General features: G+C 51.1%; 1 protein-coding gene across 3 annotated transcripts in view; it reads right to left on the bottom strand.

Annotated features, from left to right (window-relative positions):
• Window positions 1-268: 268 nt before the first annotated feature.
• Window positions 269-21,365, bottom strand: part of UROS (uroporphyrinogen III synthase) — a 28,735-nt gene continuing 7,638 nt past the window's right edge. For 2 of the 3 annotated variants that reach the window (XM_025880013.2, XM_073884678.1), the window contains exons 3-10: window positions 21,141-21,224; window positions 19,208-19,304; window positions 17,109-17,183; window positions 9,626-9,700; window positions 4,758-4,838; window positions 4,315-4,400; window positions 3,275-3,373; window positions 269-573 (exon numbers count right to left, since the gene is read on the bottom strand). In XM_025880013.2, the coding sequence (XP_025735798.1) occupies window positions 439-573; window positions 3,275-3,373; window positions 4,315-4,400; window positions 4,758-4,838; window positions 9,626-9,700; window positions 17,109-17,183; window positions 19,208-19,304; window positions 21,141-21,224 (732 nt within the window). In that variant the 3' untranslated portion in view covers window positions 269-438. Of the gene's footprint in view, window positions 574-2,824; window positions 3,004-3,274; window positions 3,374-4,314; window positions 4,401-4,757; window positions 4,839-9,625; window positions 9,701-17,108; window positions 17,184-19,207; window positions 19,305-21,140; window positions 21,225-21,365 lie in introns of those variants that run through there. The other variant, XM_025880014.2, reaches the window with a different exon arrangement.

The following is a 21,365-nucleotide window of genomic DNA, read 5'->3' as shown; positions in this document are numbered from 1 at the left end:
AACCAGCCTCCCCCGCCTCAGACACCCTGCCTGGTCTCAGCTGCCTTTCATTTCTGAAGGAAAGAAAGTCTCTCCTTATTTGAATGGCAGGTGTCCACAGCTCACAAAGCAGGAACTTGAAGGTCCTTTTTATAGGATGCATAAAGCTACTTCCTACACAGCAGGTGTTATCATTCCTACCAGGTTGGGCGGTTCTCAGAACGTGGGCACGTCTGTTTCCTCCACAAACGCAGCTCTGCATGGAAAACGATACACAGCGAGTGACAACTCAGCGCGAAGAGCCAGGTGGTTTATTTGGTTTTCTTCCCTCTGCCAGAGGAGCTCTCGCCGGGCCCGGGTCTCCCCGGGGTTCCATGGAGGCACGAGGCAGAGGTGTGGGGAGCCCCTCCCTGATGCCTCGCCTCCCTGCACCAGTCAGCAGCGGGACGGGCCACCGACTCAGCAGCGGGGGGCCTGAAGGGCCAACCGGAGGCCCTTGGCCAGGGCTGACGGCGTGGGGCTCTCGGCCAGGCAGCTCACAGGCAGGCCCTGGGCGGTCAGCGCGCGGGCTGTGCTGGGGCCGATGGCGGCAAACTGCAGGGGGAGAGAGAGGGAGCTTCAGCGCACCTGCGGGGCCGGCCGGGCGGACAGTGGGGTAGGGCCTGGGCCCGTCAGGTCGTCGCAGCTCATTGCACGTGTGATCACCCCTCCCGATGCGAACCCAGCCCTATGCCCGCGAACCGCCTTTGCCTGCACGACCTCATTACAGCCTCCCCTCCAGCCTGTGGCTCGGGTGCAGGGCGGGGCCCGCTGTCTTGGCTGCCTCTCCACAAGCCTCAGCCGCCCACGGTTCTGCCCTGGGTGCGGGGCCAAGTGGAGCAGACAGCAAAGTCTGAAAGGTGCTCTGGCCGTGGCAGGGGCCCCGGCTGCGCTCCCCAGGAAAACGCAGCAGCGGAGTCCGGGACGTGGAGCTGGAGGGCCAGGTTCCCATTCTAGCTCTGCAGGATAGTGGCCCTAGCAAGTGACCCTCCCTCTCTGGGCCTCCGTCCCTTCATCTGTAAAACAGAGAGGGGAACAGCCTTCCCCGTTGGGCTGCTCTGAGGATCACGTGGGGGCAATGTGAGCAACCACGTGGCCAGGGCCGGCACAGAGAAATGCTCGGCGGCCACCAGTGGCTGCCACTGATGGGAACACAGTTACTCCAGACGAGAAACTCCAGTGGCCTGAGACTCGCCAGCCAGATGCCTCTCTCTGAACATCGCACGTTTGATGGTCACATGCAGAGCCTCGCTTGGCGCTGAATGTGGTTTTTTGTTGTGGTGACCCCGGCCCTTGCTAGGTGTCCTCACAAGTCACTTAGCCACTCTGGTCCTGTTTCCTCATCTGTAAAAGGGGTACAATTACACTTGCTTGGCAGGGCTGGGGGGGGGTAAATAAGATCTGTTGCTCTGGCAGGGAGAACATTCACGTCACCCCCACCCCAACACTGGGGTGCACACACCCCTGCCTGGGAGTAGGTCTGTGAGGATGGCAGCCCTTACCCTGGGCCGGGTGTGGCGCAGGGAACAATCTCAGGACTTGAAGCCCCCCTTTCTGGGGCATGTCAGAGCCACAGGACAGAGGCTGCTGCACCCTGGAAGCCAGAGCTCCTGTAGCCCCCCCCACCCCCCTCCCACTCCACCCTGAGACGCAGCCATTCCTCGAGAAACTCCCCGAGGAAAAGATGGTGCCGGACCCCTACCTCCGAGTAGACACAAACATGAACTCAAAGTGGGTCACAGACCTAAATGTAAGAGCTGAGACTGTTAACACAGAAGAAACATGGCGGGGGGGCTTTCATGCCCTGGGATTAGGCAGTGGTTTCTGAGACACGCCGCTCCCAGCACAAGTCGCAAAGGAAAAGATAGATGAGTGGGTCTTCACCAAAACGGAAAAACCGTCGTGCTTCTACGGGCATCATCACAGAAGTGCAAAGACAGCTCACAGGATGGGGAAAGTTTATCGGATGGGGAACTTGCATCCAGGAACAAAGAACCCGTACAGCCCAGCAACAGTCGCAACGAGACAGACGGCAAGGACGTGAGCAGACACTTCTCAGAAGAAGATGCAGAAGCAGCTGACATGCACAGGGAAAGACGCTTATTAGCGTCATCGGTCATGGGAGCAATCCAAGTCAAAACTCCCCCACAGCCACTGCAGTGGCTGTGATCATGAAGACCAAACTTACAAGTATTGGTAAGGGGGGGCAGGAACCAGAATCCTCCTACATAGCTGGTAGTCCCAGTTTTGCTTGATTCCTACCCCCGGACTGGTGGGCGAATTCTACAAGATACTGCCTGGAAGTGCTCCGTCAACTGGCCACAGCTCAGGTATCACCACAGCTAACAACATGGAATCCGTCTTCCTGGGTTCAAATCCCTTCCTCTCCTGTAAGGCCTAGGGCAAGACGCACTACTTCTCTGAGCCCAGTTCTCCACCTGCAGAACTGGGAACCGGTGCCGACCCCGCAGGTGTGCCGTGAGTCGCACCGGTAGTAAAAGCTAAGAGCACGCACGCTGTGTGAGTGCGCACGGTGCTGGCAGCCTCTGTTCTGGGGCCCCAGGTGGCCTCCACCCTTTCCTCGGTCCCACTGGAGCCAGTTCAAGAACCTTCCTGTTACAGGCCCCAAAAGCCTTGTTGTTACTTATAGACTCCTAGCAAATGTGGTCCCTCACAAGTGGGAATGCCGTCCCGTGCCTACGTCACTGCCCTCCCCTTGTCATGGAGGCACATTATCATCCCACAGCCTCACGGGAAGAAGGGTGAGTGCAGTACAGTAAGGTATCTTGAGAGAGTTCACCGCTACCACAGGATATTGTTGTAACGGCTTTATTATTAGCTATTGTTGTTAATCTCTTACTGTGCCTGATTTAGAAATTAAACTTTATCACAGGGATGTATGTGTAGGAAAAAACACTGCATCAGGATTGGGTAGTCACCGTGGTTTAACACATCCACTTGAGGGTCTGGGAACGTATCGATACCCTGCAAATAAGGGGTGACTACGTGTCTATAAAAGCCATAGAGGGATAATCATCCTCATGATACAAATAAGGAAATAGGCTCAGAGAGGTTAAGTAAGGTGTCCGAGAGCACCAGCCAGGAAGTGATGCTGGAGAATTCTCGAGCCTGGCCTTTCCAGGGCTACGAGCTGACATCAGGAGTCAGGAGTGTTTTGGCTTTACATGGAAACTCTAGGTAATTAGTAAGAATTTTTAAAAACCTGAAAAGACCAAAAGCCCACTGAATACCTCACCTTAATTTGATCAATGCTGTCGCCAGATAACTCTTGAATATGCTTGAGGCTGTAGGTAAGGCCAGAGGGACTGAAAAATGTGATGCTGGCCGGAACGCCCTGCAGGGAGAGTGTAAGATCAGTCTGCCACCACAGGCCAAGGAGAGAGAATGTTCCCCTGGTTCCCCCAGCCGGGCACCATCAGCCCTGGAGCCCCAGGAGGCAACCCCCAGGCAGCCCCACAGATTCACAGCAGGAGGGCTCCTGGTGGACGTGGCCTTCTCTGCTCCCTGGAGGCCAAGGCCGAGTTCAGGTGAGGCACCGTTTAGAGATCAGGGTGCCACTGGGGAGGCTGGGTGCTGCTCCTCATCGCTCTGTGGCCCACAGGTGTGTGTCTGCCTGGCCAGAGGACAGGGGCACCACGGACCCGCCCGCCCAGCCGAAGCAGACGCTGCCACTAGCTCACGTGGCCAAAGTGTCCTTGATCAGTGAGGCAGCAGTCCAGGCTGTCAACTCTGCATCCTTTCTCAGGAGACAGAAGGCAGACTGGCTGCGTGGCCCTCTGTTTTCGTTTGCACTAATGGGACGTCCAGAACCAGCAAGGCTTGTCCCGGGAGAGTGGGGGAGGTGTCCCACTGAATACAGATGTGGAAAACCTTAACTCACACAGGCGCCACCCACCCTCCTGCCTGAAGCCTTCAGAGGTCCCTGTGGCTTCCCAAATTCAACATAGACTCCTCAGTGGGCATTGTGGGTCTTCCCAGTATGGGCCCAGCCTCCCTTCCCAGCCTCTTCCCTGGGGCTCCCCCAGTGCCCCACACAATGCCGGACAGTCACAGCACGGCCCCTAGCTGCCCAGGCTCACTGTGTCTGGGGTGATATCCATAGGCTTTGTGCATTTTATCTCCTTTCATCCTTCTAAGACCCTTCCAAGAGAGGTCTGTTCCCATTTCACAGATACAGAGATGGAGCCTTGGGAAGTCATGCGGCTGGGATGGTGGAACCATGCGCTGGGGTTTGGGCCTCCCCCTCCCCCAAGTCTCCCTGCAAGCACCACCCACCTGCTTAGAATAGTAGCTGTTGAGGTTCACTTGGATTCCCGGGTGTGGGATCTTCTGATAGACAGTTATGCTTTCCATGGGAATCCCTGGACACAATCAAAAGCAGGGAATAGGCTTTATTCCATCAAGAATACCGGGCTCCATTCGGAGGCTTTCCTCTGCCCCGGGACCTGCCCCGGGGTCCGTCCACACCAGCACCACCCGCACCCTTGGCGAAGGCTGTGACACTCTGCGGGCCTACCCGGAGCCGAGCAGGCAGACAAGCGCAGGGCTACAGTCAGGACAGTAGACTGCACCCCACGAGGGCCGCCCGCCCTCCCCCGGCCTGCCCTCCCGCAGGGGCTCCGCACGGCCGACCCCAAACGCAGACCACGAAGGCTCCCGGCAGACCCGAGGATGTGGACCAGGGAGGCCATGCCCACGAGCCAATGCACTGCCGTCACCTCTGTCCTTGAGCATTTTCGGCAGGATTTCTCCTTTGACGGTTCCACAGGGAAACAGAAGAGGCAATGCTGGTGACTCCCCTGCAGATAAATAACCAGACTTTGTCAACGCTTTCAAGAAGGGGGTGCATGTGCCCAGGGCACGGCGAGCAGCAGTTCCGGGCTGCCCAGCGGCTGTGCGTGGGAGGGAAGAAGCTGACCCTGCTGTAGGAAGATCACAGGGGATTCGGCCATGGCGCTCAGAAAACGGGCACCCCCGCAAGCCAGGGCCGCTGTCCCCCAGGCCCCTCCAGCCCCTCTGGTTCTGACGTGGCACCTGGCCTGCAGGCATGAGCTAGCGTGCGGCCCTGCACGTGGCTGGAGTCACAAGGCACTGCTGCAGCCACGTTGCGCCTCGGGAGGAGCCCTGGAGGCCACAGGAGGTGGCTGGAGCCAGGGCCCACGCTCAGGAGGCGGCAGGGAAATGGCAGCCACAAGCGGCCCTGCGGCCACCCCCAACAGAGACAAGCTGCGTGCCTTCTGTCCTCTCAGGATGGCGGCCACCCGGCCAAGTGCCCATGGGGTGGATGGGTGGCCGTGTAGGGGCCTGCTAAGAATGGCCTGCCTCCCAGCCTGCTCCCCATCTCCACTCCAGGAAGACTTTGGGGTGCGTTCGGCTCCAAGCTCTCTGCAGAATGAAGATGGCACGCAGTCTGAACACTGACCTGAGACACTACCATCCAAAAAAACCGATGGGTGAATCCTCCCCAAATGTGAACATTCTGATAGAACCACCCACCCCTCCCCCGACGTCCGTCCATCAGTTGGAAGAAGTCTTAATGGCTGTTGGTCACGCACAAACACATTATTCTGTACCCGTCAGATCTCCCCGAACACCTCTTTGGGCATTGCAGTCAGAGGAAGAACAAAGCAAGCACTTCCCGTCTAGCACCATCTCCCGGAAGGCCCAGCCCACCCACAGGAATAACTTCCTTTTTCCAGGTTATTCAAGAACTATGTCCTGGTGGATATGTTCTTGATTTAAGCTGCTCTGTAACTATCAGCATGATGTAAAAGAACACAAGGAATTGGGAAAAATTCAAATGTAGACAATAGATGCCCACTGATTCCTCTTTTCCAGTGGGAGCAAATGTTTCTGTAGATGCCATCCTTGGATACATATTTTCATAGCCATGTTCAGGTGCAACTTTCTTAACGAGAGCCCAGGCGTCCCTCCAGTGTCTCTGTGTCCGTCCATGTGTGTTAGGTGCTGGGGTGTGCAGGATTCTAGAGGCCAAAGCTGCTGCCACAGACCCTCGCAGCCATCTGCTCTGGGGCAGCTTCGGGAATGCAGCAGGAAAGCCAAGGGCCTGCCTTTCCAGCAAGCCCAGCCCTAGAGGTGTGCAAGGGGCCTTTGGAAGATTCCGGAGTCTGCCCTTCAAAGCATCTCTTCAGAAGGTCTAGCCCAGTATTGAGCTGCTCATGCTTATTCTCGGATTGCTGGCTGCTAACTCGGGAGATGGGAGCTTAGCATGTGTGTCCTGGCCCAGGACAGACGCCTGTCTTTTCTGACCGCATCACCAGTGCCCGGAGAGCCAGGCCACGCATGCAGGCCCAATCAGCCCGGCTGACGTCATGGAAACCCGTGACACTCTCAGCAAAGGTGAAAAGGTTCTGGTTAGAATCCTCTTCTGCTGGGCAGAGATGTACCACAACTGTCCTTCCTGGGACCTAACCCCCTTCAAGAAGTCGGAGGCAAAGAACCCATTCTTTTTGGGGGTAAGTTTACTGCCTGCAGATTTTTAACCCAAATAGGCCCCTGCTAAATAGGTCAGTGCTAAAGCTGGCTGATTCTGCAGAGGTGTGAGAGGTTTCCTGGAACAACAGGGAGAGACAGGGGCCTGGCAGGGGTCTCACCCAACAGAGAAGGCACAGAATGGGGGCTCACGGGGCTCAGAGGCTGCGCATTCCTTTAACAGGAAGGAGGCCTGGACTGCTGGGCTGTGGGGGCTGAGGCCAGCAAGGGTGCTGAAAATCCCAGGAGAGGGTTGTGCCGAGGGGCTGGGGACTCCATAAGTAGTCACTGTAGTAATTAAGGTAACAAGGCTGATTTTTTTAAAAAATGCCATTTCACTGGAGGACATGTGCGTGGCGGGAAAGCTCTGACAACTGCCCGGTCTGCACTGATTTCGGCCTCCCAGGCAAAGCTGGGAGATGCAGCCGTGCAGAGAGAGATTCTCATGGTGGAGAATCCGGACAACAGGGCTGATGAGAGGGAAGGAAGGGCCGAGCAAGTCCGCGAGGCTGCAGGAGTGGCCATCGGCAGCCCCCAATCCAGGGACATTTCCAATAACGGCACTCCCCTCTGACTCAGGCGGATCCCCTCTCTTGCAGAATGCTATAATGCCCCCTTTTACCATTTATTTGCTGCTTTCTTTTCCATTAGAGCAGATCTCCTGGAAGGGGAGAATTTTCTATCAGAACAATGAGCTATCAGATTAAATGAGTTAATAGTTTTAAGTGCCCGCGATGGTATCTGTCACATAGTAAAAAGTGTTAAGTAAAAGAAATAAGCAGTAACTATGAATTGGCCTGTTGACTCCAAACACTGGAAGTAGATTCTTAGCTTTTAAAATCCAGTTTCAGAGCTTGCTGGGGCAGAAAATCATTAATGCCTTGGTAAAACCAAGGTGAACGTCCCTATTAGCAGTCAAGAAGGATTCTTATTTGGATATTCTAATTGCGAATTAAAGATTTATTAGGACACACAGGCGTGGTGGTAACAAATGAGAAGTAACAAAGGCTTTGCAAAGAATGCCGCCCAGTCTCGCCGAGATAAGGCAGAGTACGTTCCTATCTCCCCTCCACGCCTTGAGTCAGTTAATTGAAACACCAGGGTGATATCTCAGAAGTGACACGGATCCTTCCTGCCTTGTGTATGCAGATCAAGGAGCACCAGCCTGATGCCTCTGGACCCGATAGGAATGACTCAATTTCCTTCCATCTCTTTCCAGAACTAGTGCATCAGCGGTGAGTACAGCCAGGTCATCTGCCCTGGAGACAGGCTGTGGCCACCTGTTCATTAAGGAGCTAAATGTGGTCCCACCCACGGGACCAGTCATTCGTCTTCCTAAACCAAGGCACTTAATCCCCCGGGGAGTGCCAAGTTCTACCATTTACATTGATTTCCACATTAAAACAGAAGGGCTTTGTTACTGTTTAATGGTGACCATTGTCCCCTACAAACATCAGAAATAAAGAACCTGGCGTGGGATCATGCATCCCACGCCACAAACTGCTGGGGAAAAACCCAATCACATGACGTTCCTCTCATCGGGGAAAAGGTAAGGCTCAGTGACCCTTAAAACAGTCCCATGGGCCTGAGGACCCTGAGGTGCCCAGGGCTGTGTTCACCCCTGGACCACCAGCATAACTGCCCTTGGCTTCTCAGCAGCTTTCAACACCTGGCCGTACAGTATCAAACGACTGGCAGGCCCGAGCTGATGCTCAAGAAGATGGCCGCTCAGCTTGGCCGGGCCTGTTGGCATGGACCAAGCCCTCTCTTGCCTTGCCCCCCAGATGCCCTCCTCTCACGCCAGAACAGTTCAGCGCTCAGCAAACGCTGTGTGAGAACACCTGTGTGCCGGGCCACAAGGGAGGAGTGGTTCAGCAACAAGACGAGGCATAAACAGCATGTGTGTGCTGGGGCTGGACAAAGGAGGGCCAAGGTCTCCAGGACAGTGGACATGGAAGGACCACAGCCTGTGGCGTCCCTGTCACAGAGGAGCCTACGTGAAGGACAGGGCCTCTGTAGGCAGCACCAACGGGAGGGAGGAGGTGAGGATGTGCTGGGAGCACCAGGGGGCCAGCTGGAGAGCCATGGACCTGGCCACTAGAGTCGTGGGCCGGGAGACTGTCCTGTTGAACAGCCCCCAAGGCCTGCAGTTCAGGTGGAGTGGTGGACACAAGAGCCAGGGTGGGAGGCCCAGCAGTGCTGCCCTGGGACAGGAACACAGTGCTGGGTACTCAGTCCTCTGCTCCAGCCCGGGGCAGCACCTGCTTCGGCCAGGAAGGGGCCCAGAGGGTCACCGGATTAGGGCTCACCTCCTTCATCCCTGGGGCTTCTGGAGGGTCTCTGAAACCCACCCCCTTAGTAAGAAGAGCATTTTTCAAAACTTAGAGAAATCAGCAAGCTAAAGCGAAGAGCCGGGCTGGGACACAGTAGTGGATATGACCAGAAAGCAGGGAGTACCTTCCCTCCAGCTGCCCTGCTCCACCACCCATGGGCAGCCTCCAGCCTGGCCCTGGAGACTCTGCGGGGGGCAGAAGCAGCAGTGGGAACCCATGTCTGTTGAGTGTTGACGGCCTTCCCGCCCCTCTCGCTCCGAGACCTCCCCCAAAGCTTTGTTTCCATCAGGGCTGCACCCCCACTGAAAGGCAAACACCTCTACAACCAGCGTCCTCTCAGGTCCTGGTCCACACGCTGCCCAGGGACGCACTCCCAGGGGGTGGGCCAGCCCTGAGAGGGCGCTCAGGGGCGGACACAGACTCAGGGGAGGTGCCCAGCTGCAGCAGCCTGCCTCCACTCCGGGTAGCATCACTGCAGATGGTCTCCCTGGATTTGTCTCTGAACGTTTCATTTTGTGTCATGTTCGAGTTGTCTCAAGTCCTCTGGTGGAGGGGGCCGAGAGAGGCGGGCTGAATCTCAAACAAGCACAGACACACACCGGAAAAGGAGCCCGCGGTCCCATGAGCGGCCTGCACACTGCACACCAACCAGCGTCACCACGGAGAATGCACCCAGGAAATGTTCCTCTCCCGGGGGTCGGGGGTGAGGCCATCAAACAAAAAGTAATGGGCTTCAGTTGGAGTGACCTTTTTCTACTTACGGGAACAAATATATTCTGCAAGCTTTTCTGCATTTCCACAGTTTGCTCCTTCCGTATCCAGGCCAATTTTATTCACTGGAAAACAACAAAAGAAATATGTTTTCATGTGGCTATTAAAGACCTCTGTTCCTGGGTTGTTTGCTAACGTGCAAATACACAGGAACGTCTCCTCCTGAAGGCAGGTGCAAGGGGCGGCCGGCACTGTATCGGACGTGAGGGTGCTGGGCCCCGGGCCCACCCTTCCTAGTACGTGTGGCTTTGGGTCACGCGCCAGTTTCTCTGAGCCCTGCTGAGCTTGGCTACACCAGGGGAAGACGCAGGGGACTGCTTTAAGGATTATACGAGATGATGAGAGCAAATCGCAGGCCATCTAGGGGAGCTGAAGAAAGGCGGTTTCTTACCAGCCAGTACGGAGGTGGTGAGCATCTAGGATTTACTACTTCTCACAGGGCGTGAGAGAGCCCTCGTCCTGCCGGGAAGCCAAGGCCAGCGCCCATCCAGAAGGGTGTTGTGGGCTGATGTGGCCAGACTGAAATGGAAGGGAGGGCAGGAGCGGTTCCCTGGGAACCTGCCAATAGCAACCCCCAGCACCATGACTACGGGTCATCTGGGGCGAGGGGCAGACCAGCAGCTTTGAGAGACTCCCATCAAGAAGTGAGGCAGGAGCAGCAACCCCCCACCCCCACCCCGGGCCCCCCTGCACTCTTCCACACGGGAAGCACTGGCCACTCTGCAGAGGATGCTGGGGAGGAAGGGCCATGGACCCCGCGCCGTCAGCACTCAGCACCTGTGCCCGGGGTGTGGCACCTCCCCGACGGAGGAGGAGCTGTGGGCCTTCCATTTCGGATTCACGTGAGAGCGCTGGCTAAGAACAAACTGCAGCTTTCACATACACACCATCAGCTCTTCACTGACAGGTCATTTCAAGGGTCCCGAGCCCAAGAGACAAAAGTCACATGCAGCTGTCAACTTTGTTCCAGAACAAAGCCCTTGTTACGCGGCATGGCCAGCCTAGGCCGGGCCGCCCGTCCTCTGACTGAACTGGGAAGGTCTCGGTAAACCAAGACCCTGATGGCTTCCCAGGAACCGAACTGGGACGTAAGTACTGCAGTGATGTTGGTATTTAACGTCGGGGCTCATCCACATCGTTCTTGCATTAACTAGACGGGAGGAAGCCCGCGTAGACTCTCCCATGCAGCCTTGCTGTTCCGAGGGAGCATTGGCGCATTACTTCATCCTCGCACGACCCTGGGACGCAGGAAGCGGAAGCCCTGAGCCGTCCAGCGCCTGTCAGCTCTGTCTGCGAGGGCAGGGACTGGGCTGTGGGCCCCGCCGGCAGCCTGCAGAGGCTCTCAGTAGAGATCGGGGGAACGGATGTTTGCTGGAAGGTCTCAACCCCTGTGGTGGCAAGGCTGGCTCTGCTCTAAGCGGGTGCAAACATTTCAGCCAGCCCTTGGGCCCAGGCAAGCCCGCCTTTGGGGCCTCCCCAGGCCATGGTGACAGGGGAACTTCAAGTGACTCACAGCTGTGTGAAACGAACCAGTCTGACCCCAGACAAACCTGCCATCGTGTTCCTTACATTTAAGAAGTTAAAGCAAGGATGGCCATGGTGGATCCAGCGGGGGGGCTTATGTAAGCCTGGGGGTGAGCTCCCCTGCTGGTGCATGCCTATGTGCAAAGGTACCCTGTGGTTATCTGAAGGTGAGATAAAATTCTTAGTGCAGGATGCGTGGGTGGCTCAGTCGGTGAAGCGTCTGCCTTCGGCTCAGGTCATGATACCAGGGTCCTGGATGGAGTCCCACATCGGGCTCCCTGCTCAGCGGGGAGTCTGCTTCTCCCTCTGCCTGCCTCTCCCCCTGCTTGTGCTCTCTTTCTCTCTCTCTGACAAATAAATAAAATCTTTAAAAAAATGCTTAGTGCAAGAGCAAATCAGTAAGAATCAACAAATGGATGTGAAGACATATTAAGGTTATAGATATAGATGATTTCAGTATTCTCCCAAAACAAAGCAATGAAAAATACTAAAAAGCCAGATATGGTTTATGGGGTGCCTGGGTGGCTTAGTCAGTTGAGCATCCAACTCTTGGTTTTGGCTCGTGGGTCCTGGGATCAAACCCTGGGTCGGACTCCACGCTCAGCGAGGACTCTGCCTCAGGACTCTCTTCCTCTGCCCCTCTGCCCCTCCGCCCACTCGCTCTCTCTCGTGCACTCACTCTGTCTCTCTAAGATAAGTAAGTCTTGATGGACTTTGACATCAAGACCACTTGCTTGGGCCCAGTTTTCATTTCCACTATGTGAAACATTTCTATCTTCTCTTTGCTTAAAATGTTCCATTCTCCTGGCCTGACCTGCAGCTTCTGGGGGAAGCAGAGGCAGCTCTCGTGCTCAGTTTGAAGAGAGGGCTCCTGGAAAGTGGCTCCCAGTGATCTTGGTGCTCACACCACCTTCACATCCCTCCTCTTGAGTGTGGCCTGGACTGACTCCATTCAAACAAAAAGAAGATGGCAGAAGTGATGGCATGTCACTCCCAAGGTTAGATTATGGAAAGACTGGCTTCTGGCCTGGACGCTCTCTTTCACTGGCTCTCGGATTGTCTCGCACGCAAGAGGGAAATCTTGCTGTCGTGTCCTAACACAGCCCTTAGAGAGGGCCACGTGAGGACTGGGAAGTGGAACCATGTGTGTGATCTGGAAGCAGGACCCCCAAGTCAGGCCGTGAGATACCTGCAGCCTGGTGAGAGAACCCGAGCCAGACGGACCCAACTCAGCCATTCCCAGATGTCGGACTCACAGAAACCATGAGAAATTAAACGCTTATTGTTTCCAGCCACTAAGTTTTGGGGCAATTCGTTACGCAGCAAAAGATGACTAGCGCACGGGCCTGGTCTCCTCCGGCTGTCCGTGTTCAACTTCCTCTAACTCTCCAGGCTCTTGCTGAGCCTCAGGATGAACAGAAGCATCCAGCAGTTCACTAGAGAGAGCTCTTCTGGGACATCGTGTCTGGGAAGGTGAACTAAGACAGAAGGTTCCAAAGTTGGGTGACTGACTTTCATGTTAAGATAGAATGTGGTTTCTTCTAAGAGATTTCTTTTCTTCTCTTTTTTTTTAAGTAATCTCTACACCCAGTGTGGGGCCCAGCTAGCCAGCCAGGTGCTCCTCTCCCAAGAGATTTTTTAAAGGAACAAATCCCTAATTTCATCTCTCCTTTGATCATGTGCTTCCAGCATTTAGAACATGTCCTTTTCCTTCATAGCGGGACAAACAGGGAGCAGACTGGGGCCAGCGGGTCCCATGGGACCAGGCTCTGAGCCACAGGGGATGCCGGCCCCCGCTAGCCCGCTCTGTCTCGGGTTTCTCATCCCGTATCACCACTTTTGTTCTCGGGTTTTCTTCTCATTTGACAGCACAATGAGACGCAAAATGCATAGTGGTGCCACTGAGATCAGACCGAAGGTAGCATGAGAATCAAAACAGGATAATTTACAAACATGCCATGTTTGATAGCTGAAGTGTTGCTGTGTAAGTCTGAAGTTGTCTCTAGACTTTTCTTTCCTCTTCTTCAGAAAAAAAGAAAGGGTGAAAGAAGGTGCAAGCAAATTCTTAACTGATTTGGGGGGGAGGGGAGAGTGGGGGCGGTTTCCTTGGCAACCAAGGCCTGATTCTCTCTTTGCTCATCTGCTGAGCTCCCAGGTACAAGTTGCTCTGCGTTGAAAAGCGATGCACCAGCTCTTAATTAGTCAGGCAGCTCACAGCTGGGGAACTCCTTGACGTCATTTTGTTCTCTGCTAAGAGTGCTGTTCATTCTTAAACTACTTTCACTCATACTGGCCGGCGCCTGGGTGGCTCAGTCGTTAAGTGTCTGCCTTTGGCTCAGGTCATGAACCCAGTCCTGAGGTTGAGCCCCACATAGGGCTCCCCGGGGAGCCTGCTTCTCCCTCTTCCCCTGCCTCTCCCCCTGCTTATGCACTCTCTCTCAAATAAATAAATACAATCTTTAAAAAAAAAAAAAAACTACTTTCATTCATACTGCATCTTCCCCTGACTTAAAATTCATTTGGACAAACAGTTGCTTTGAAACAAACTGCACATTAATTGACTCACAACTGTTAAGTATTATTTCATGCTTAATCTTTCTGTTCATTTGTAAGGTTGATTTTTAATGATCTGTTTACCTTTGTGCTTTAAAAATAACATACAAATTCAAGACTGTTTGGAAAATGTAGAAAATATTAAGAAAATTGTAAAAACAACTATAATACCACCATCTGGAGTACTTTTCATAGGGTTATTTCCTTTCAGGTTTTGTTCTTGTTGTAGTAAAAACACATACCATAAAAACTGACCATTTTAACTATTTTTAAGTGTATAACTCAGTGACATTTGGTACCATCACAACCATCACCAGTATCCACTTCCAAGATCTTTTTATCATCCCAAACGGAAACTCTACACCAGATTAAACAAGAACTTCCCATTTCCCCCCGACCCCAGACGCTGCAAACCTCTCCCATACCTTCAGTCTCTGAGTCTGGCTGCTCTGGGAGCCTCAGGTAAGTGAAATTCTACAGTATTCATCTTTTTGCATCTGGCTCATTTCACTTAGTGTAATGTTTTCAAGGTTCTTCCACGTTGTAGCCTGTGTCAGAATTTCCCTCCCTCTTACGTCTGCATGATACTCTATTTCATGTATACACTACATTTTGTTTATCCATTTATCTGTCCGTGGATATTTTGCTTGTTTCCACCGTTTGCCTATTGTGACTGATGCTATTATGAACATTACATATTCCAGCAAGTATCTCTGTGAGTCCCTGCTCCACTCAGGCTCCTTTGGGGGTAAGGAGGGCTCTCTAGTACAGTACCTATATTTTTAAAATAAATTGAAATTGTATCATACATCTATATTGCATCCTCCTTTTTTTTTAAGATTTATTTCTTTGAGAGAAAGATAGCAAGCATGCACGCATGGTAGCGGTGGGGAGGGGAGGGCGGAGGGAAGCAGACCCCCCGCTGACTGTAGAGTTCTACGAGGGGCTCAATACCACAACCCTGAGATCACAACCCGAGCCGAAATCAAGAGCCGGACACCCAACTGACTAAGCGACCTAGGCGCCCCATCCTGCTTTTTTTTTAATGTTACATTGTATCTTTCCGACGCTATAAAGATGCTTCAAAAGCATTTAAACCGACCCCTGGCCTCTCCTGTCTCCCTTCTTCATTTGAACATTTCAGCCCAAAGGTCCTTAGGTGGGGCGGAGTGACATGAAAGTCATAATGGGGGAGTGGCCAGTGCTGGGTGCCAGAATCCACGTGGGCTGAAGAGGGCATCCCTGTGGGGGCAGAGCCAGGGGAGACTGGTTCTTTATAGGAGCACTGATCAAATGAGTAGATGTATCACCTGGGAGCCAGGTTTCTCCTTGCCAGAGATGGGAGTCACGAATATAGAAATGAAAGACCTAGAGAAACCCTGTTGTGTTGGACTATAACTGGAGGTGGTGGAATGAACTCATGGTTTTCAACATAAACAAGTAGATATAAAGATGTGTGTGTGTGTGCACGCGCGTGTGTGTATTCCCTGTCTCTGTGTACTGAAAAGGGCCATGAGCAGTGAGCAGTGAAGTCCAAGGGCAATGAATACACTAAGCATCCTCATCATGGCTTCTAAATACCCCTCTCCACTGAAAGGAACCAGAGCTTCCTAAGGAAAATGGTTGATTTTAGGGCTGGGATAGGGAAAGTATAGGACAAATCTGGAACATCTTTTTGCATTAGAAAAGAAGGAAGTACTCAAAGAATGATGAAGACATGTCAAAAGGACACAGAAGTCACCTTCAAGGGGTTGCCCCTGGCCACAGCCGGGACAATTTGGGCAATAAAATAAATAGACTTAGTAATGGAGTAATGGATTGAACCCTATTAAAGAGGAAACCATGAATCCATACTGATGTAAATCAGCAGCTACTTATGAAGAATACATTATCAGGGGCACCTGGCTGGTTCAGTAGGTAGAACATGTGACTCTTGATCTTGGGGTTGTAAGTTCAAGCCCCACGTTGGGTGTAGAGATTACTTTAAAAAAAAAATCTAAAAAAAAAAAATATGTTATCATATAATCTTAAAGTACCTCCCCACAAAGTAATTATTAATTTCAAGGGGAAAAATGGTAGCTTCACAGGGAGAAGCCTCATATCACCTTAATCAAGGGATTACAAGGAACATTATCAGTAATGGGGCAAATCAAAATGATGCACTGCTGGGTAATAGGCAAGGGGAAAAAGCTTGTGATATTCCTGCCAGACGTATATAACCTGAATTAATGTAATTAGGGGAAAAAAAATCAGACACACCTAAATTGGGGGACCATCTACAAAACAACCAGCTTGTACCCCGAAAGTGTCGAGGTCACGAAGCCAAAGACAGATGGAGGCCCCTTTCCAGCAGGAAACTAACGAGACATGACAACTTGACGCAAGGCAGGATTCTGAACTCAACCCTTCTGCTACAATGGACATTATTGAGAATTAAGAGGTACAAATACATGCATGTTAATTTCTTGCAGCTATACAGAAAAATGTGCTTGTTTGTAGGGAACCTACATTCATCTATTTGGGGTTGATGGGACATCACGTTGGCAACTTACTCTCCAGGGTCCAGGAAAGATTGAGTTCTGTGTTATAACTATAGGTTTTCTGTAAATTTCCTTCAAAATAAAAAGTATGTAAAAGAAGGAACTACATAATCATCATATAGACGTATCATAATTTATTTAACTATTCCCCTATTGGGGACTTTCCTTTTTCCATGATTATAAATAATGCTATAATATACATTCTCATATAAAAACCACTTTTTTTCTCCTATATTGGATTATTACCTTTGGCTAGATTATCAGGAAAGGGATTAGTGGGCCAAAGGGCACAAAGCTTGCAATAGAGCTTTATTTTTTATTTTTTTATTTTTTAAAGATTTTATTTATTTATTTTTAAGTAATCTCTATGCCCAACTATGGGGTTTGAACTCACAACCCTGAGATCAAGAGTTGCATGCTCTACTGACTAAGCCAGCCAGGCGCCAATGTAATAGAACTTTTGAATATATACTGAGTAGTAGCAGAGACTAAAGGAGAGAAGAAAACCAGGTTTTCATTCCCCAATGACTTAACCATGTTTGTTTTTTTTAAAAAACACTGTTTTTTTAAAAGTTTTTAAGTTTAAAAAATGATTTTTTTGCTTATGAAATTTACAAATAATTAATTAAATATATAATGCTGCTGGTAAGGGTACGGTGAAAGCTCTCTCTCTAAAATAAATAAATAAATCTTTTAAAAAAATAGGCAACTTTATCTTTCTTATCATTTAGCAAATACCAAGGGTTTTGAGAGCTCTGTCCCAGGAAATAGGGACAAAGACAAATACATATTTCTTATTACAAATCATAACATCACTGTCCTTTTTTGGTGTTTTATCTTTACCTTGATTGCTTACCTAGAGAAGCAGTTGCATTTCCGACCACATACACTGACTTAGCATTCCATTTTTCCCTCAGAGAATGTTTCCAGACTGTAAAACATGGAATGAGATGTGAGCTGCAAACACCACAGTGGCCATCTGGACTGTTGCCCAAAGCTCCTTGCTCATCCTAAGACACTTGTGAACAAGGCAAACTATTAATAACCACGTATAAAGAACAGCATCTCAAACTAAAATTCCACTTTTATTCTGTTCCTATTCGACAGGCAAATTTTTAAAAATCACTTCATAAATGTTTCAGTATGCCTTGCTTAGAATATTAACTCTTTTCCACAGTTGCATTTTTAGTGTGTACCAGAAAACAAACAGAACTTGAAGAATGAATTTGCAGGGTGACATTAAAGTTTAAAAATCTAGACTTTATTAAAAAAATTTTTTTTTTAGTAATCTCTGCACCCAACATGGGGCTCAAATTCACAACCCCAAGATCAAGAGTTGCACACTCGGGGTGGCGGGGGGGCTGGGTGGCTCAGGTCATGATCCCAGGATCCTGGGATCAAGCCCCCATTGGGCTCCCTGCTCCAGAGGAAGCCTACTTCTCCCTCTCTCACTCCCCCTGCTTGTGTTTCCTCTCTCGCTGTGTCTCTCTCTGTCAAATAAATAAATAAAATCTTAAAAAAATAAAAAAAGAAAGAGTTGCACACTTGGGCCACCTGAATAGCTCAGTTGGTTAAGCGTCCAACTCTTGGTTTTGGCTCGGGTCATGATCTCAGGGTCGTGGGGTTGAGCCCTATGTGGGGCTCCATGGGGAGTCTGCTTGAAATTCTCTCCCTCTCCCTCTGCCCCTTCCTCTGCCCCCCTCTAAAATAAATAGATAAAATCTTAAAAACAACAAAAAAAAGAGCCACACACTCTTCCAACTGTGCCTGCCAGGTGCCCCTAAAAATCTAGACTTTTAAAGAAAAAGTCACTGGTCATTAAAAAGGGCAACTTAGTGTCTAAAAAAGCAACACACCTGGTTTTATTTGGGACATAAATCTGAAAGCAGTTAAGAAACTATAATCTCGGATGTATACATTAAGTCAGAGTAAAGATCATAACTTTCAGGTTCATGAGCAAACACAATTTAATAGAGAACATTACCATCTTAGGGCAAAAACAGACAACTTTAACTGCGGATGAAAGAAATACAAAAAGAAAATGGGTTGCATAAATATATGATAAGGCCACTGGGTGTTCAATACTTTTTGAGAAGACAAGGAAACATGAGTTCTCCCTTCCTAAAATCTGATTAGGAGCATCACTTTCCCTTACATTTAAGTGTTATGCTACCCTTTACACTCCCATGGGAGATTTCCTTTTATTTATTTATTTATTTTTCAAGATTTTTATTTTTTTTAAGTAATCTCTACACCCAGCATAATGAGGACCACAGTACATGTGCCTCTGGTCAGTGGTCCAGGAATAAATGAGATGACAAATGTAAAGTATTTAACAGAGCCTGGTATACATTAGGCACTCCATAAATGTTAGCTACAAAGCTATTTGATTGAAAGACTAAGGTGGTTGTTCAGTCTGAAGCCTGGGCTCTGTTCCTGTGTTTTTGAAGGAGACGGAGGGAGGGAGGAAGGGACTAAGAGATGATCGTGTCATTAAGTGCCTGGCATGGCACAGGCCATTTCTTCGATGTGGTTGGATTTTCTCATCATCCCTTTGAGGAGAGAGACTGCCACCAATATATTCTGAGGAGAGAGATGACCTGGCAGATGAGCCCCTCAGGGTCTGCGGACTTTGGGGGGCCGCCCTGTCTCCTGTTTCCCAAGACAGTAGCTATGACATGACACCTCTAGGCGTCCGCTCACATCAGAGAGCTACAAGGCGAACCCGTCATTCTGTGTGGGACATTAGAGTCAGCTTACAAGGAGAAAGGTCATTTTGTGCTTCCTCCAAAGGTTACACAAACATGAAGTAACTTGGTACGTAAATACTTTCTTGAGCTAAAAGCCACTGAGATGTTTCAAACCTGAAAAATCCATTTCTGGAATCCAGTATCCCTGGTCAGAAGAATCAGAGTAAAGAAAGTCCAGCGGAATTCACAACAGAGTCCCCCTCACCTTCTGCTTTATTGTCTTCCTCCAAACACAGGTCCACTGCTTCCACTGCTCTGGGGCTCGTAAAGATGAGTCCCCCATAGCCTTCGGGATGACACAGCTGTGCACCAAATAGCAACAAAGACATTTTACATGATGGCCAAGTTCAGCATTTCCCAGATTTCGAAATGCTTCACAAAACTAATTCCTTCCATCCATCCATGCATCTACTTACCCATCCATCCATCCACTCTTCCACTTGACACCTACTGGGAGCTTACTATATGCCTGGAACTATTCTAGGCCTTTTAGGATACGTAGGTGAATTCACTGTTCATGGTATTCCCCTCAAGCAGCTCCCAGTCAAGGGGAGAGCCAGGAAAGAGCACTGTAGGGTGGGAGTTGTAACAGGAGCAGAGAGGGGCCATCTGACCCAGCCTGGGCGTGGGTGGGGTGCACGCAGGAGGGCAGATTGGACCTGCATCTGTTATAGAACTGGAATCTCCAAGGGACGCCTGGGTGGTTCAGTTGGCTTCTCTTGATTTTGGCTCAGGTCATGATCCCAGGGTCCTGGGATCGAGCCTGGCCTCGGGCTCCATGCTCAGAAGGGAGTCTGCTTGCACATCCCCTCTCTCCCTCCGCCCCCTCCCTTCGAGTTCTCTCTCTCTCTCTCTGTAGGGTAAATAAATACATCTTTTAAAAAAACACTGGGATCTTCAAGGGACGATATCCACGTTGAAGCCTTGATTTTCAAAGACAGTAATAGTGATAACATCTACCGAACATTGCTGTTTTTACATATTGTGTCCCTCACTCTCTGAAAGTTCCCTGGGAGATGGGTGGGGTTCCTGTCATCTCAGAGATGAAGACTCAGGCATGGAGAGGCTGAGGGACTGGCCCACGGTGAATGGCAGGGCCAGGACTCCAGCACGTGCCTTGTGCCCCAACTCGATGCAGCATAGGGAGCTAGACAGAGTCCGGAAAAGCCCTCAGGGGGCACGCTGGCTGGCGGTGACAGGAGAGGCTCCTGTGGAAACTCTAGTCTGTGTGGCCACGAGGCCCAAGAAGTGATCTCAAGTGAGGAGATCTCTGGTGCCTTTCCAGGCTGCTTCTGGAAGGGCATGCTGGTCCGGGTCCTTACCGCGTTCCCTCAGCACACAGCCCAGTGCATAGGGGCGTAACAGATGCCAGACCAGTGTCTGTCGGGTACATTACTGAATGAACCATTCAACATTCGGCCCAAATCAACAGGAAAACACAGGCTTTCCATAAAGAGCAGGAGGGGTGAACCTGGCGCTAACAGAGGCTTGGAGCCCGGGAGCAGGGCTGGGCACCCTAGTTCATGAAACCAGCCTGGCTCTTCCCCAGTGTGTCTAGAAAGGAGCTCCAGGGGAGATGTCCTGAAGGCGCTCCCCTCCTGGGACTGGATGCACCCTGGTAAGAGCTGCCTGAGCACGGAAGCTTTGATCTGAAGCATCTGGAAGGCTTTACTGAGATTGTGTCTGGCAAGATCGATCCTGGTTACACCTGGCGGCAGACCTGACGCTGTGGGGGAGCAACCCGCTTGCTGGAGATCTCAGCTGAGCAAGTGGCCCAACCTGGGGCCCCTCTCTAAAACGGCAAAGTAACACCCGTGCAGTGCGTGGTCAGGGCAGGTGGGTAGACGGGAGGACGAACTGGAAGGGCCTGCATGGCTGAGAGCCCTCCCTGCAACCCGCTCTCCCGACAGCCCCTCCCCGCCCCCGCCTTCAGGTCAGGGCGGCTTTCTGGAGGACCTGCTGGAGGCTCAGGGACAGTCTAATAGCCGCACCCACTGGAGCAGGGTGAGGCAGCGCTGCCCTTGTCTTCAAGATTGGTAGTAAAATGAGGGAGCAGCGAAGAAATCCTTCCGGCTTGGGTTGGCAAGGATTCTACAGAGACTCAGAAATTACGGTACTCAGACACTGACAGACCTTACCTTCTCAGAAAAACTGGGAAGAGACAAAAACTCAAATGATAAAACAGGGATCAGAGTGGCTTCAAGTCCATACAATCCTAATTCCTGCAAATACAAGAATATAGTTCTGGATTGGCCAGGGTTGTTTGGAAAATAAGGAAAGCGTCACAGTACCAACTTACTCTGTCCGTGGTTTGGAGGGTTCGCAGACCGCCCCCCTCACCCCCTTAACTTCCCTAGTAAGAC

This window comes from Callorhinus ursinus, unplaced genomic scaffold, assembly GCF_003265705.2.
Source record: "Callorhinus ursinus isolate GAN/ISIS: 27379988/994484 unplaced genomic scaffold, GSC_fseal_2.0 scaffold58, whole genome shotgun sequence".
In the NCBI taxonomy this organism is placed as follows: domain Eukaryota; kingdom Metazoa; phylum Chordata; class Mammalia; order Carnivora; family Otariidae; genus Callorhinus; species Callorhinus ursinus.
Note: the sequence above shows the minus strand (reverse complement) of the source record. Positions and strands in the feature narration are given on the sequence as shown.